Source organism: Lonchura striata, chromosome 11 (genome assembly GCF_046129695.1).
Source record: "Lonchura striata isolate bLonStr1 chromosome 11, bLonStr1.mat, whole genome shotgun sequence".
In the NCBI taxonomy this organism is placed as follows: domain Eukaryota; kingdom Metazoa; phylum Chordata; class Aves; order Passeriformes; family Estrildidae; genus Lonchura; species Lonchura striata.
Genome location: NC_134613.1, coordinates 14918028 through 14935788, shown reverse-complemented (window position 1 = coordinate 14935788; position 17761 = coordinate 14918028). Strand labels below are relative to the sequence as shown.

The 17761-nt window shown below is 41.2% G+C and overlaps 1 protein-coding gene across 2 annotated transcripts; it reads right to left on the bottom strand.

The window, feature by feature from the left end:
- Window positions 1-8848: 8848 nt before the first annotated feature.
- On the bottom strand, window positions 8849-12231 carry RAMAC (RNA guanine-7 methyltransferase activating subunit). 2 transcript variants are annotated; one of them, XM_021537378.2, is made up of 3 exons: window positions 12182-12231; window positions 10780-10954; window positions 8849-9264 (listed from the first exon to the last, which is right to left on the bottom strand). In XM_021537378.2, exons 2-3 carry the CDS (start codon window positions 10944-10946, stop codon window positions 9075-9077), a joined length of 357 nt encoding a protein of 118 aa, XP_021393053.1. In that variant the 5' UTR covers window positions 10947-10954; window positions 12182-12231; the 3' UTR covers window positions 8849-9074. The 2 variants fall into 2 exon arrangements, with proteins under 2 accessions (XP_021393053.1, XP_031361662.1); XM_031505802.2 differs by lacking the exon at window positions 12182-12231 and having other exon boundaries at window positions 10780-10964.
- Between the last annotated feature and the right edge of the window lie 5530 nt (window positions 12232-17761).

Sequence of the window (17761 nt, the reverse complement as noted above, 5' to 3'; positions counted from 1 at the left end):
TGCTTCCAGTCCAAACTGGACGACAGCATCCAAGGAGGACAGGCTATGCATGATAAATACCTCTCCTACTGCACAGTCAGAGTCAGCTCATCACAAATGTGAAAAATGGACCCTCATTTCCTTGAGCTTTTCAATTTCTTGTTAATACCTTTCACAGAGGAAAAAATGTTTTTTGTCATAATCATTATTATTTAAAGCCATTTAAATTTGAAAGCTCTTAGAAAGTTACAAATGTGAATTAAAATAACCTAGTTTAATTTTTTCTTCAGTACACAATCTTTGGTTCATTCCTTTATTTCCTTCTATGTATAGTGAAATTTCCTAACAAAGAGTCAATGAAGAAGATTTATAAACTGAGTTTAGTGTAATCACGTTCTGGCTTGTATCAGTATTCAGGACGTATTGCTTATCCCAATCTGAAGTGATGTGTTAATTTGACTTGGAAATGGAGTTAGATGTGGACACAGAGTAAACAATTTAACGAATTGAATAAAATCATAGCTACAGATCAGTGGTTCTGCTATAGTGTTTTGCTAGTTAAAACAGAAGGCCCTGCTGTTACTGCATGGGAATCTGCAGTTTGCCAGCTGCTGGCAGATCATCATCCCTGTGACCACCGTGTGCAGGGCTCGCTCTGCCCGCGGCTGCAGTGCCACGGGGACAGCGGAGCCCCGCTGCCCCACGCTCCTGCGGTGCAGATGTTACACACACGAGATCCCTCATGCGTGATTACATTTGTTTGGGCTCTCAGCACGCTGCAGTGCACTGACTGCTCCTATGTATTTCTATCTGTTATGCTCATAGGAAAAAAATGTGGTTTATTTAGCAGCTTAATCTATAGGAATTCAAATAAATTCTGCTCTTTGACCCTTTTCTTGTTTTCAAGTCTGTAGTGTTCTCCACCCTGTCTGTATTAACCCAGGCAACTCCCAGTGAGGTGTCAGTGATTTTTATTACCTACAGTAATTTTCTTTGTTTAATAACCTCCTCTCAGCTTTTGAAACTGAGGCACTCTTGTGTAATTTACTGAGATTGTCATATTAAACTCCTCTTGTCTCTTGCAAGAAATGTGCTCCATAGAGATGTTGGTAGGTGCTGTAAGGATCCTGAACTCAGCTGAGATCTCTGAATAAGCTGCTTTTATCCCAAGTGGCACAGACAAAAATACTACAAAGTCACAGCCACGCACTGTTTCACAATGAAGCTGTCCCAAAATAACCAATCCATAGCTGATGATAAACAGTGTAGTGGTTGAAGAGCTCTCAGGTTTAAGCTATTGTTGAGAGAAGGAATTGGCAATGAGCTCCAGGGGTTCAAAGAGCAGCTTTCAGAGGGAATACTGGAAGTTTCTATGCTAGTAGTAGAAAATGTGAAGATCTGAGAAGGTTTTCTGAGACATGTCTTGGGCGGCATGGTTTCCACCTTTTCAAATGTAGTATGGGAGGTGTGATGAAAGAGACAGAAATGGTTCATCAGCCCGTGTTCCTGGCACTGCTGTGTGCATTATGTGCAGCAAGAATGGAGTTCAGCCAGAGAGCAGCTGAGTGTGTGGACAGCTTTGAATCCAAAGTCACGACAGGACCTGCTGGGATGTCTAGGATCCTCCCCCAGAGCATTAATGAGAAATAGATGCCATATGGAGGAATTCTCTTGCCAACGGTCTGTGATGCCATCTTTGTCTTCCAATTCTCATCAATTACAAATTACTTTGAAATAGATTTTTATTTTACCTTAGGTTATATGGTTTCCTCTTCTCAGCTACTAAGGACACTGACCTTTCAGTAGACTCTTCTAGAACTAAACTTTATTTCTGATAAGAGATGTTTTTTGCAATAGCTGATCCATCACTCTTTCTGTTCACCAGTACATTCCCCTCTTCCATCATAGGTGACTCATCCATTCCTCCCCTCACCACTGTATTTTCTTTTCCTGTAGGTGCAAAGAACAACCTTTTATGTTTTTTGAAACTCAGATGTTTAACTATGTAATTTTAATTGTTTGCATTAACATATTTTCATCTACTTGTTTTTTTTTTTAAATAGCAAGAGCTATAATACTTCTAAGGCTGGAATTTTGCTCACCCTTTCTGTGACCGTATGGTATGTGTGAGAATGTTTATAAAATCAATTAAATATACATTAATAGCACACTCAATACAATAGCTGTCACAAGTTTTATTGATGTGAAATCTAGTTTGAGTAGGTTGTCCCCTTGTTTTTAATCACCTCTATGCAGTTCAGTGGTAACTGTCAAGTTGGACTACCCACACCTCATAGCTATGATGAGGCTGTCTTTATGCCATTCAAATTTTTAAGGCATTTTCTACTATACCCATAGGATTATAATCACTTAGTGTTTACTGCAGGCCTAGCTTTGAGAGCTTCCTAGGCTGTAGAATCCCATATATATATATATTAAAAAAACTATGGATTGACATAAAGACACTGTTTAAAATGCGCTACTGCCTTCATAGTATCCTTGGGTTTAGTTAAATATTTTAAAATCAACAAATAAATTAATTTATTCACAGAATGTTTCTAATACATTGTGCTGAAACATACAGACCCCAGCTGAGGTTTATACACCATACCTATGCTTTATATGGAGTAGCTGCTGCCTGGTAGGTTTTGTAGCCAAAATGCAGAGCATAGAAGAGGAAAACAGGGCAGAGAAGCACAGTTTTACAGTTGGAAGCTGAGACACAAAAGCATTAAATGTGATTTGTAGCTGAGTATGTAACACGCATGTCTGGTTCTATTTTTGAAAACATCCTTTTCATTTTCTTTTTAGTTCTGTAAGAATGACTGGAACTGTGGCAAAATTGGTTTTTTAGAATTTTAAAGTAGCTTTAAGAGTTCTTGTCTTCAGAAGTGCTCAGAATATGAACAACTAGTAAAACAGCTATATCTGAAATAAGTAACCTGGTGCCAGGAAGTGGCAGGGATAGGAAGGCAAGAGTAAAAACAGTATCAGGGTTTAAAAAAACATTTTTAGGTCAGTAGTAGGAATATGTCCAATGCAGGTGTGGAGAGAAGGAAGATTAGGTTTAGCTTTTATTATCTAGCACTAAATCCATTTTGTCTCTAAAAACTAAAATCCTACTGGGTGGGGTTTAAAGGGCTTCTTCAATTGGATTTGCCCAGACTGCAGGATATGTAATAAGCAGTGATTTGTTTATTGTCCCTTGGATCTGTCCACCTTACTTAAGGACTTAAGCTGTGCCAGTGTAATAAGGCAGCTGCTTAACTGCTTCCAGATTCTGCATTCTGCCAGCTTGTCTGTGATGGGGAGGTCCCTGGAGTCTGTGGAGGAAGGAATTTGTTTTGTTGTTGGGGTTTTTTTATTTGATTGGTTTTTGGTTTTGTTCCCACCCTCCAGACTGCGATGTGGCCATAAAGTCACTTGATGACCAGCAGTCAAATCTCAGCAGTTACTCTGCTTTGCAGGATACATGGGGAAACAGCCATGAAAGAATCCTTTAGCTCAGCCATGCTCCTTCCCTTCACTGCTAGCACTGTAACAACACCTCCCCACTCCCATTTTCTCTTAGAACATAAAAAAAATAAATTACTCCTTCTGATGAAAGTATCCTCTGAGCCACAAGCCGGGAGAAATTGTATTTGCCCATGCTGGCAATTTAAGGTAAAGCTCCTTTTCATTCTTACAGGAGTTTAGCTAGGGTTTAGAGGAGCATATGTGTACCCCAGACTTGATGCTCCCTCAGCTCACTTCAGAGCTTGTGTTTCAAGTGTGTGGCTTGTAAATGAGTAATATGAGCTTGATCTGAGGAGAATGTGTGTCCCCACAGAGCTCTTGCACTAAACAGATCTAAACTCCAGAGGTTTTCTCTGCTGTATTTAAATGCTCATACCATTAAAACCACTGAAGCAGTATTCTTAAATGTACTTTGGTTTATGTCTCAGTGGCATTCACAAATCAAGATGACGTGATGACTGAAAACCAGGCCTTGGCTGTGGAAAAAATAATTTTCTTGATATGTAAAAAAGATTATATAATCATTTGGGGCTGGTTGCTTTTGGCCATTATTACTGTAATTTTATTTTTCTTGAGCACATTTTCAATAGAAAAATGTATTATTTCAAAGATTTCTTCAGAAACAAACTTTAGGCATGACTTTCGGATCATGCTAAACTTGGCCAAAAGCTGTATGAAATGTCTTACAATATAGTTGGTTTTTTACTTCAGCGGTACTTTTATTTATGAAGCAAAGTTTGAATTATACAATATACAACAAAACTCTGAAAAATAAAAGGGAGCCCATACTTTGGGGGGGGGGGGGAACCCAGCTGCTGAAGTATGATTTGATTTTAAACAAGGCATCTCTGTGTTAGGATAAAGACAACATTATTTTGTTTTCATGCTAGTCACAAATAACACAGAAGTTATGCATTGAGGATTGTGATATGATTTCTTCTGTTGTGTGTTTATTAGACTTGGAGTGAAACGTGGGTATTAGCAACTTCCACCATCTCTTGTAAAAAATGTGCATTTTAGCAGGGCAGGATACTTAGGGGCGAGCTGTACAGAAATAACACTTTGGCGTCGCTGTTTCACACAAGCAAATGAGGACTGACAACCACTAAGTGCAGTCCAGGCTTTCTGAAGAAAAATATAGGCCATGGTAAACACAAAAATACATTCCAGCCTGCAGGGCCTAATTGAAAAATAAGCCTCTTGAGAGGCAAGATTGTTGTGCACCACCACAGCACAGTTGCCATTGACTCTCCTGGCAGTCCTGGAGCCGCTGGACTCAGTTTTGATCTCTAGATTTACCTCTGTGTGTCTGGAATCAGGCTGCATTTTTCCTAGGTGCTTTCAGGGAAACCTGATCTGCCCTATGATCTTGCTTAGCTTCTGGGCATTAGAGCATCAGCGCTGTGCATAATTCAGCAGGGTTATGTAGCTCTCTTCTAGCATTCAGGGACAAGGGGACAGATGATAGCAATTTTTCCTGATGGGCAAATGAAAGGCAAAGGAGATGCAGTTTTGCCAAACTGCTCCCCAGGTGGTCAGCACCTGGGGGAGGGAGCAGTCCTGTTTTCCTTCCTTCTTGCTTGATGTTCATACTCCTCTTGTTTGAGTGTTAGAGAAGGTGTGACAGCACAGTTGGACCAGCCAGAAAAATTCCCTGGTGTTGTGTAATTTAGAGATTTTTGTTTTACCTGAGGCATAGGGGTGGTGGCAGATAAAGCCTTCTCTTTAATTTGACACAAAAAGCTTTTCCCTTCCAACATCTCAGTATGAAGCAAATGTGGATATGTTCTTAGTTAAGCAGGATACTTATTAGCAAATTGATAATATGAGTTTAAATATATTCAAATGTATAACTGCTGCAATATATTAAAATATATTTAAACAGTAGATAAAGTATCTTCCTTGTTCCAGGAGTTGAATGTTGGTTATATCACAAATGGCATTTGCAATATAATTTGTTGAAATCTCTACTAGACCTTCTTGAAAGTAGCTCAGCTTCTAACTAACCTTTCAAAGCACATCTGCACATTTCTGTTCCCAGCTGCACAGACAGACTAAAATGGAGTTTGAATAGCACTGAAAACTTGTAAAACTGGATCTCACTAATCACAGTGAGATTTTTTTTTTACTGTGCATGTTCTTTTGTATTTGAGTTTCTAGGAGCTTAGCTGTGATTTTTAAAGCCTTTATAATTTTTAAAATGCTAGTCAAGAAATTGTACAAAAGCTATTGATTTTTCTTAGTTATTTGCCCAGTACCTGTAATTTAGCATGATTATTCTTCAGTATCAATTAACAAGCCATGCAAAATCACTGTATGTGTTCAGGAATGGATTTAGAACTGCTGCACAGCCCTACTCAGAACTTTGCATTCACATTCCTTGGTAACATGGCAGTCATTTTTAATAGATAATACTTACCTTTGTTTTATTCATGATAATAATGATGTCTGAGCAAATGTCAGATGGAAGAGATCTCCTAAAGTCAGATTCCAGACACTGAATTTTAATGTTTACTCTGCAATCTCCAGCATAGTTAAAGCAAACAATTGTGTTTGAAGTTGCAAATATTAAAGTTACCCAGCTCCAGTTTTATCACCTGTAACACACTGTAATTGCACAAACTGTAATTGTAGGCAATACTCAACTGGTTTTGTTTAGCTTGACAGGGACAGTGAACTGGACTTTATCATAAACACAATTAATCTAAGTGGAAAAATAGGTACTATATTTTGCATTCTATCTATCTTTCTGTCTGGTGCCTGTATTTAGCAATGTATTCCTTTCCCCCCACCTTCCCAAATTAGACTCTTGCCATAATTGTTCCTAGGAAAAGTTTTGTAAATAATACAAACCCTTAAGGTTGAATTGAGAGCTCTGCTGGTAAGGCATATGGGAATTATGAATATAAAAACACAAGCTGGGAAGTCACACTGGCCTATCTCTCTCCTGATCTCAATCAAGGAACTCAGAATAAGAGAACCAAGATGAGGAAATGTGTGGTTCTATTTCATAACTTCCACCTAGACCATCCTCAGCTATCTCTTCTGCAGTTCACCCACAATGAGGATTGGATTAGCCATTTTCTGGAATACCACACCCCCTGGCATTTTTTTGGCATGCTTTGTTGCACAACCAGCAAAGTGGGATTCATGATGCTATCATGAAGACAAGGAGAGAGCTGGAAAGTAATTTTGGGAGACCTTAGAGCACCTTCCTTAGAAGAGGTGCTCTTTTCTTCCTAAAAGACTTCAGAGTATCTGCAGGGGCTACAGAAGAGCTGGAGAGGGACTTCAACAAAGACATGTAGTGACAGGACAATGGGGAATGGCTTCAAATGGAAAGAGGGCAGCTTTAGGTGATACTGGGAAGAAATTCTTTCCTGCAAGGGTGGTGAGACACTGGCACACATTGCCCAGAGAAACCATGGATGCCCCATCCACTGTGGAAGTACTCAAGGTCAAGTTGGATGGGACTTTGAGCAACCTGTCTAATGGAAGATATGGCAGTGGCTGAAACGAAATTATATTTGAGATCCCTTTCTACCCACTAGGACTCTTTATTCACGAGCTGAAAGATAATCAAAATAATAAAATAGTTACTGAGCTTGAGGAAAGGCAACAGATGAAACAGATCTGTTCTTTCTGCTGGGTTTCATTTCAACCTGTGATGCTACTCCAGATGGTGTGGAAGAACATCCTGGCACAGCCAGACTTCCGTGGCATAGCTGGCAGTGTCAGGCTTTTTGCAGGAAGAGATGCACTCCCTTCTTGGAGGGGGAGCCTGGGGTATTTGGCACTTTGCACATGATTCTGAATTAAATAGGAATTTCACCAAGGGTACCAACTTGCAGGCTCTCCACAGAGCAGATGTAAGAACTTTGCATGATCTTGTATCCCCCTTTGTAAAGGCTTCACTGTATTAATGAGGGTTCAAATGAGTGCATTTTATCCACTAGAACTCCTTAGAGGAAAAACCTCTTTTGAAGAGACTTCTAACTGAATTTGAGGCAAATACTTCATGGAGTAGGATAATAAAACCTGTATCAGAGCTAACAGTATTATATGAAAAGCAGAAAACAAATACTTAGCAGGTAGGTGAAGACAATTGTGTACCACAGCCTATGTAAAAGCTACATACAGTGACTGTTTCTATGTAAACACACCCTTTAGTTCTTAAAAGCATCTGATGAGCTGGGGGACTCTGCTTTTGACTTCTGTACTTTGTCTTTTAATCAAGATGCACTAATTTGCACTCCTTATCACATAATGCCATGACTTTTACAGCAGTCAGCAGGGATGGGGCCCTGTTTCTTCACAGCAGCTGAAGAAAATGTCAAGTACAAAGACAGGCGCTGTTCCCTTGATACAAATTAGCTGATCATGTAAATGGCAAAACAGGGAACTCTGACCCTCTTAGAGCAAAATGGGGATAGTGGATTAACACTCCAGACTTCTAATTAATCACAATGTGTCTCATCCTTCCGACTGCAGCTGAGTAGGCCATTCTTCTAGCTTAAGCCCACAGCTGGCCAGTATTAGCACTTAGCTGTGGTCCAGCTCCTCGTTCCGCTGTTGGCTGAGGAGACAACGTTGCAATCCTGAATGTCTCAGAAGTAGGTTTCAGAAATACTCAGAAACATCCTTACATGTGAACTATACTTTTATTGTGTGAATACTTAAAAAACCCCGTAAATCTTAAATTCTAAGAACTGAGTAACACTTTGCACTGCTTATGACATTTTCCCATACAGAAAAAAGTACAGACCAGTACTGATCATAGTTCTTTTTTTCTATAACATGCACAAAGTATTTAATACAAACCACAATAGCATCGAAGTTTTACAGCTTTGCCGAAATGGAAGTTCGAAAATTTATTACACACACACCAAATTTCTTTGAAGATGACACAGATTAATCTAAGTTTCATATTATTTCTCATTTAAAATTTCTGTATCACTGAACTGCTACAAGAAGATAGATATTTAACTTATTTTTTTATCCAACTTTTAGACCATGTTTTAAGAGGAATACTGCAACTGCATTGAAGCCATTGAGTCAACAGACACTATGCTGACCCCATAAAACATTTCAGTAAAGGATCTCTCTTCTCAATTTTAAGGCATCTGAAACCAAACTGAGCTTCTCACTGTTAAAAGCCAAACTAAAAAATTCTCTCCACAGAAAGACACAGTAAGTTAGTTTCAAAAAGAGCTATCTTAAGGCAATGTGCCACTGCTACAGGCTGCATACAAACCACAGCTATCCTGTCCTTCCCTCACCTGTTTTGGTTTCTAAAATGCAACAGAGAAATCTCAGTGATAGAAGAAAATACATGCACAATACTCAGACAAAATAAGGAGTTAAAAATTTAATCTAAAATCTACAGACTCTAAACAAACCCCATGTAATATGCTTTTACTATTCATAAAAGGAGCTCCCTTTTTCATTTCACACTACAGAAAAACAGCACTGCACTGTAACACTGAATCTTCAGTTATCTATAAAACAGTGGAAAAAATAAGAAAACTAAAATCTGAGTTTGTTACACAGCATCACTGGATTTTCAAGCCACAAGGATATCAGTAGGGATGGTAACGAGGCCCTGGGTTGTAGGAGTTGTAGCCGTATTGTCCGTAGTGGGATGAGTAGGATTGTCCTTGTCTGTGCTGCTGGTAGTTGTTACCCCAGCCTCTGTCTGGCCTCTGATTAGATCTGTATTCACCTTGCCAGTTGTATCTGTCCCCTCTAAAATATCTGCCATCTTGAAACCTGCAATGAGAAGATAGATCAAAGTCTGACATCAATAATATCAAGGTTTAAAAAAATAATTATAATGAACTCTTACATTTGGCAGTTTTCATGAAAATTGTCATGTAACTGTTAATACACTTAAATATTTATATGACAAACTCATGAAAACATACCTACAGTCATCTGAGATCACTCATTAATTTCTCACCCAACACATTTGGACAGTCTGTTTCCTAACACAAAGTATTCCCCTGCTGGAAGTTTTAAAAGAGACTCAGATAGACCATAAATCTAAAATTCAACCCCAAGGTACATCTGTAGAGCATCAAAGCAAGGTTCCATCCAGCAGCTCCAAGGTTGAAAGCTTTGGCAAAGCAGGCTCAGTACAGTTACAGCCACCTGACAGCACTAAGTCCTGGAATTTGAATATGCTCTAAAACACATACTACTGCTGAAACATGCTACTTTATCAGTGGAATTTAGACATTGTTCAGTCTCAATTTTTGTCTTCCAGCCCTATCTCAATTCCTATCAAGGCTTGAGCTGCCTCATAGTCATTTTGTTTGCAAATGGTGTGGTGCAGACAGACAACATTTGCAAAAAGTTCACTTTGTGACCACAGTGTAGGTGTAAGAGTTCATCAGTTCAAAGAACCAAGTTTTTAAGAACATCTTAAACTATCACCTGTTTTTAATCTGTGATTCTGTGTTTTACTTAATGACAAGCTCCAAAGGTGAGAAAAAGTTACAATGTTGTTCTCCTTTTCTTCAGACAAGGCACAAATCCTATTTAGATATTTAGCTAAGGAATTTTTCCCTGTTGTTGGCTGGACTGAGTTTAACTACTTTATATTAAAGGCTGATGTTAGTATTCTCAAATGTACTATATGCTGTAATTGTTGTTTTTCAGTCACTCAAAAATCTGTCCAAAATTCAGTAAAAAGCTGCAATTACATCTTGAAGAAATAATTCAAAGTATTTTGCTTTGGCAGGTAACACTGTACTTGCCAGGCAGATTGGATGATTGATTTTACAGTCACTTCTACTGAATAAAAGAATTACAGACTAATCTTGAAAAATACAGCAAATATTTAGCTTACAAATGAAATGCTTTCTGGACAGCTAGTAACAGAAAATTACACTAGGAACTTGTTCCTTTGCACATCTTCCTGCCAGTTATCATCCAGCATAAGATAGGCTGCTTAGTTTTGCAGAAGTCTCATCCTTCCCCTCTGAAAAATGTTTTGGGCTGAGCAATAACAAACCCCAGGGTTCAGTGGTTCCAGTTCATTCTTTACTAAAAAGCAAATAATTTAGTTCTTTTATACACAATGCAAAAACTTTGCCAGTCAATACAGAGAAAATGTAAAACATCATTACTTTTCAGAGATTACTATATTCCCTCTTAAACATAGCTACCTACAGAGTGACAAGGAAATACTTCAATGAACAGAACAGACTCCTATACTTCTGAAATCAATTATTGTTTAACTGTATTTGTGAAATGACCACAGTTAAAAAGAAAAACCAGTACCGATCTCTGTTTCTCTGGTTGCCACCAGATCTGTTTCTCCATTCTTCAACTATAGGAGGGGGATCGGCAGGACGTTTTAGATATTCTTGATATTCTTCATCATCCGATGTGAATCGATGAGCAAACATCATTTCATAATTTGGAGGCGTGTCAGCCAAGGAAGTCATTGTGAAAACTTTAAACATGAACACAACAAAAGTGGCTTTAGCAATGTAAGAAGAGTCTCACTGTAATAGCTACCAAAATCCATGTAGCGAAAATGAAGGACAAGTTACACTCAGATTAACACAGCTGTTGGGTTTTGGGAAGACAACATAGATACCTCACAGGAAAAAGCACTTCAGAACATGCTCTCCATCTACTCCTGACGCTGGCTTGTGACAGGAAAACAATTCCTACAATCAGCTTCAAAAGTTTGCTGAGGTAGAATATCATGCAAAGCCTATAGATACACATAATCATCAAGACAGGCAAAATAATCAGATTTATTCACAGTAATTTGCATGTTAATAACTTGATTCAGGGAAAGGTCAGCTCTTAAGAGGATCTTAAATTACCTCATAATATGCCTGTCTGATAGGATTTGTGTTTAAGGCCTTAGTTTCCTTATTTTTGTATACATGCATTTGCCATTCACGTGTTGGTGTTACCTGGCACTGTCCATCAGCAAAATACGCTCTTAATAGCGAATCAGAAAGGCTCTAAGCCCACTGTTTTAACAAGCCCTACATAATTTAGAGCATTTACAGTATCTGGTTGTGGACTCCCAGAATAAACTCTTCTGCTGTCTCCCAGAGATTTGCTGGCAGGACCCCAATAGCTAAAATATATAAAACATAGAGCAGTCTGGGTGTATACTCTGCCCGCTCGGGCTCGGGGTGGGGTGTTCCTGCGGCACCCTCAGACACGGTGTCTGCGGCCCCAGAGCCCGGGCAGCCTTCCCCGCCAGCGGCACAGCACACCTCCCCGAGGCAGCGGCAGGAGCTATCCCTGCAGGAATATCTCCTTTCCTCTGCCAGCAGCTAACCTCGTTAGGTTTTACTGCGGGCTATCTCTAAGGAACTTCCCTCCTCCAGTCTATGGCAGTCGAGGTGAGGGCGGCGGGGGTAGCACTGCCCTGGGACCCGCCGCCACAGCTTCTCCTGGGCAGCTGGAGGTGCTCCCCTCCATAAACAACAGTTTACATCACATCCATCCCGGGGGGCCGTGCCGGGGACACCCGGCACCCTCCTGCACCCAAGGCCAAGCAGAGAGCGCCGGAGGGGGTGGCTGCCCCGGGGGGCGCCGCCGAGCCCCCGCCCCTCAGAGCGGGCCCGACAGAACTGAGGGAGCCGGGGCCGCTCCCGCTCCCTCCTCCTGCACAGCCGCCCCCTTCCCCTCACCGCCCCTCACCGCCCCTCACCGCGCCTCAGCCGCCGCAGCCGCCGCGATCCCGCCTCTTCCGGGGCGGGACGGGGCACACCGGGGCGGGACAGAGGGCACCGGGGCGGGACGGGGCACACCGGGGCGGGACAGAGGGCACCGGGGCGGGACAGAGGGCACCGGGGCGGGACGGGGCACACCGGGGCGGGACAGAGGGCACCGGGGCGGGACAGAGGGCACCGGGGCGGGACGGGGCACACCGGGGCGGGACAGAGGGCACCGGGGCGGGACGGGGGACAGCGGGGCGGGACAGAGGGCACCGGGGCGGGACGGGGCACACCGGTGGGGACACGGCACAACGGGGCTGGGGGGGCACACCGGGCCGGGCCGGGGCACACCGGGGGGCACGGCACACCGGGGGGCACGGCACACCGGGGCAGCGGAGCGGGCAGGGGTGGAACCAGCGATCCCCCCGGTTCGCGCTGGATGCGAACGCGCTGGCAGGAGCAGTGCTGAGCTGTCCTGCGCTGCCGCGCGGGTGTTCCGGAGGTGACACCTGAAATGTTCGGGGTTTAACCGAAAGGTGCAAATTCAAAAGGTTAAGTCAGCATGGCGTCAGTGGCTGTCTATAATGCCACTTAAGTGTATTTCTGGTATAAAAAAGCTTCGGGGTGTGTTGACTGCTACGTGAGGAAGGTGAGATGACGTGAAGCTTTTTGGCAGACAAATAACTCCGAATTAAACCAAAATAATTCAGTGCTGGCCCCTGCTCCAGCAACACATTTACGCTGCCGCCCAGTGCTGCAGATATAGCGGTCAGCCTTGTGACCCTTCATACAGATGAGGTTACGTGTGAGCCTCAGAACTTCAGGCTTGTCACCTCTAATACGGATGAGGTTGGGGCTGGTGGCATCAGGACCCTCCCGCAGCAGAAATGGTATCGGTGTCCATGGTCCCCAGTTTGCCTTCTTCCCACCGCGCCGATGTCTTTGCAGTGCTGACTAATTTCCACAACACTTAAGCCAATGATCTTAACACAATCTCTTGTGCTGTGTACAAGAAATGTTTTGGTTTTTTTAAGAGCGCTTTCAGAAAACAATGTTTTTTGACAAGCTCTGATAGAGATTCTGATGCTCGTGGGTACTAGCAAAGCATAGAGTAATAATCAGGTAGATCACTTGAAACAAAATACCCCAGCAACAGCAATAGCAGTATCCAACTCTCCAAAAATATTAGAATGAATAAGTGTCCTTTGTTTGATATAAACAGCAATAATTAAAATCCGCTCTCCTGTGAGATCTACAGCAGGTGTGTATTGTCACTTGCAGAACAGGAGACGATGACCTCAATCCGAATAGAATAATGCAAACACCTTAGCTTGGACAGCTAGTTCTAAACCAAACAAATTGTCATTGAGGCTGAAAAAGAATATCTTTTCACTTAAGTTTTTTCCCTTATAATCCCTCTCCCACTGACTGCCTCTTTGAAATAGGCAGAAGTAAGTAGGGTTTTATTTCTTCTCCAGACATGTTTCATTTTCATCGCTGGATATTGCAGTTTCAGGTGTGTCTACAGAGGATTTCATGCATAAAGTTAAGAAGATGATTCTTAATAAAAGGTACACGCTTCTTTATTTTTGAGGTTCTAGTCTACTGTTTCATGGGTGACATTTCTAATTAAAAGATCAAACTTAATATTAAACCTTTAATTATATATTCAAGTCATCCATACATGTACATAATTTAGGCATAAATATAAGTTCTGTTGAAGGCATGGACCCCTTGTAATCCTATAAACAGTATATTTCACAAATTACAGTATTGGAAAGGTGCTCTCATCAGCACATTTTGCATAGAAAAACACTTGCAGGGAACTGTGACACACAATTATATATAATATATATTTATACATTATACTTTTGCTTTAGTTCTTTTTTGTCATAAGTCTCTATGGCTGCTTTGGGTTATATCAAGAAGGAGATCATGATCCAAGCAATATCCTAAGATTTCTCATAGATGTTATTCTGAAATTCAAACAGCATATAAAAAACCTGAAGTGACAGATGATTTTTAAAGGAATAAAGGCACTCAGAAATGAGTATTGTCACCAAGTAGAACTTTCAACACCCACTAAATGCCTCACATAGCGCATACCTACAGACTAGGTGCCTGAGTGCTTAAAAGGTCAAGCTCCAAGTGTTGTCAAGACAGAGAAATTGATAATCCACTCTTGCCATCTTTCTGCTCACTTCAAGGCTCTCTGGATAATTAATGTGTTGTTTTTGTGTGAACACGATCTCATAATCAGCATTTCTGAAGTCTACTGCAGTGTGATAAAGCCTCAAAGGATTTGCTTTTTCCTGTAGATTTCATAATGTTAAATAATGTGCTGTTAGACAAAGTCTTATCTTCTAAATTTTAAACTAAGACTTTTTCCTTGTAGCCTATTGGAAATTAATTAAGCTTTTGTAGAATGGATCTTCCTGGCTGAACAAAGGAGTATGTGCTAAAACTAGCAATGTCTTGTTTGCCTTGAAACAATGGAAAATGACAGGGGGTTTTTTAGCTATTTTGCCTTGATAACTCTTGCTGTTCTGTCACAAGACTTTTTATTTGATATTTTACCTAAATCCCCCACTTCTGGACTCCTGTATTTTCTTTATACTCAACTTTCATTTGAAAGTTAATTTCTAGCCCTTCTTATTACAGACAGTTCTCAGGTAAAGAGGTAGGTCTGCTCTACAGGATAACCAGCCTATACCAAGGAGCAAAAGGAAAACATCGTTCAAATTTTATTTGTTTAAAATCTTATATATTTTGCAATTTTCTCTTATCTTTAAGACTGTGTTCATTGCTCTGTCTCAGTAGAGCTTGACAGCTGTGACATTTTTAATGAAAAGTCAGCATGTGTATCTCAGCAGCAAGGGAAAAGGAGAAAATTTTTTGCAGGGGGGCATTTCTATATCTTTAAACAGGAGGGATTCATTTTTTCTAGTGTTAATATCAACTTTGAGAAATCAACTAACATCACTTGTAATTGGGCCTGTCTGACTGGGGGAATATTTGTCTATAAATAAGCAGCAAAACCTCCATAGATGGTTATGGATCCTGCTGGGGATTTTTAATAACAAAGTAACATTTCAGAAAATATTTTGGTGAAAATTTGTGTTCAAAACCCTGATTTTTTTTCTCAGCTTGCTGAAACTCCTCAGTGTTTTCCTATCAGCCAATTTTCCTCTCCCCCCGTTATTTTTGAGTGTCTCAGTTACTGTGTAACTGAAAGCCTGGTTTGTTTGTACAAGGAAACCTGATTTCCCCAGGTAATTTATTCTAGGAAATGGTGATGTCTGGCACAGCTAGGGAGAGCAACACTGTGTGTCCTGGCTCCAGCAGGTACAAAGGGCATGCGTGGCAGCCTTGTTATTGATTACCCGTAAAGGAAAGCTGTGTTTCTGTGGGCACCAGAGGCTGTCACACCACCAGGGGACATCTGAGCAATAACGAGCGCCAGGTGTTTGCTCGATCCTTCATTGCACTGGGAGATAGGTGAGCAGAGATGCTGCTTAGCCAGTCTGCAGAAATATTGGGGGTTGTGCTCTTTCTCTAGGATCTCCTGTGCTCAGAAGATGAGTTCTTGTCATGGGATTTTATTCCCTTGTCTGGAAAGGATTATTGCCTAGATGAACCTCACTTAAATAACAAGAAAGACAGAACTACAACAGCTGCTGCTGATAAATGCCTCTGAATGCAACTCTTCTGTCAAATCTCTGTTTTGCCTTTGCTGTTATACTGTACAGTATCACTGAGCTTCAGAGTGTCTTTCACACACCTCCATATGGTGTTGTAAAGTGAAGTCCATAAAGGAACAGACTGCACATTTCTAACGACTTCACTAAACTTAATACAAGAAATGTTTCCTTCCCGTAACAATGACCTTTAAATGTTAACTGGCCAAAAAAATAACATTGTCCTTTTTTAAAAAAGGGGAAAATGCGACTCTTGGTGCTTGATTGTGTTACAGAATAACAATTTTGGTGCTGCGGGGGCCCAATTCCTTTGCATTAAGTTTACAACAGTGCTTGCTTCCTAATTTATACCAGTATGAAAGAAGGCCTTTGATTTTCCTAAGAGCTACTTCTGTCATCTGTCTTTTGAAAATTACAGTCACATTAAATTATATTTCTAGCATATTGCTCTTAAAATCTGACTGTCATTTATCCATATTTATAAACATATATACAAATTTAAAATCACTACATTCCAACTCCCTTCTTTTATTTTCACCTTTTAAACTGACTAGGCTAGATATGCCCTTTGGGGTCTATAAGAATGAATCATTTTTATTATTTTTTTTCTCTCTTAGACAGTAATTACAGGGTAGTATGCTGTCTCTGGTTTTTAATATTATGGTGCCATTTTAATCCAAGGTGCAACACCATTAACTTCAGCAGAGTTACACTAGCAATGAATTTGTCCCCAGGAGGCTTTTCCAAATGTTCAGTTCTTTCCTTGTGATTACCCAGAGGAATGGAGAAGAAGAAGGCAAGACAGAGGACCCTTTGATAGGAGGAATGTAGTTCAAAGAGAAGTCTTGTTACTGCCATTCATGGTGCTCCATATGTTCCTCATTTGGGGTGGAGGGGGGTTAGACCCCATGGGGCACACATGCTGGGGCTGGGGGGCAGGCAGAAGTTTAACACAGCACATCTGGTGCACAGGTTATGTCATTTCCTAGATGTAGATACTGTACAAGTTGGAAGAGAAAAAAAAAGAAGAAGAAGAAGAAGATAAAAAGTGGGAGGAATATTCAGGCACTTTAAGTGTAGTTCTGTGGAACTGCTTGAAAGTGGAGTAGCCAAGCTCTTACATATCAAACTCATCATGATCATCGTGCTGTCTCAACTCCAACTGAGATGCTTTTTAGATGTCAAGTAATTCTACAAGTGGGGATGTGTGAATCAGTGCTACCATGGATTACCTATTGTTAAGAGAGTTGCAAAATATAAAGAAGGTACTTGCAGAATTTTCTAGCACTAAATTTTATTCATACTCAATTTTCTTTTACAGTTGGATATTTAATCTCAGTTTGGTCTCATTTCTTTTGTCCATATCCAGTCTAAAACATTCAAATCCTCTGCAGTATGGAAGCACCAGCTTGTAAGTTAAATACAAATTAGTAGCACCCATCTGAGTTTGGAAGGGGAATGGAGAGCATTTCCTCTTTGCTGCCAGGGAGCAGAGAGGGACAGGAGGGTGGCATGGCTGGCAGGGTAGGGGCCCATCCCACAGCCCCGAGCAGGGCTGGCCAGGCTTGGCAGCTGATGGAGCTCAGAGGGGCAGACAAGTTCACGGGGATGAGACAAGTCCAGGGCAAGGCAGAAATTCAGGTCAGCATGTGGGTCACTGCCCAGATGAACAGGCACAGCAGGGCTGGGCAGGGACGAGGGCCCCCACGCCTGGGGCAAGGGGGCCAGGGCTGGTCATGCCAATTAAGGGCTGTCAGTGCATTCAGGGCCCTGACATGCACATCTGGTAGCAATTGCTGCCGTGTTTAAATCCGAAACTCAGATCCTTGCAAAGCCCAGGATCTAGCAGGGGGAAGTGTTGTGCCTTTCAGCAAA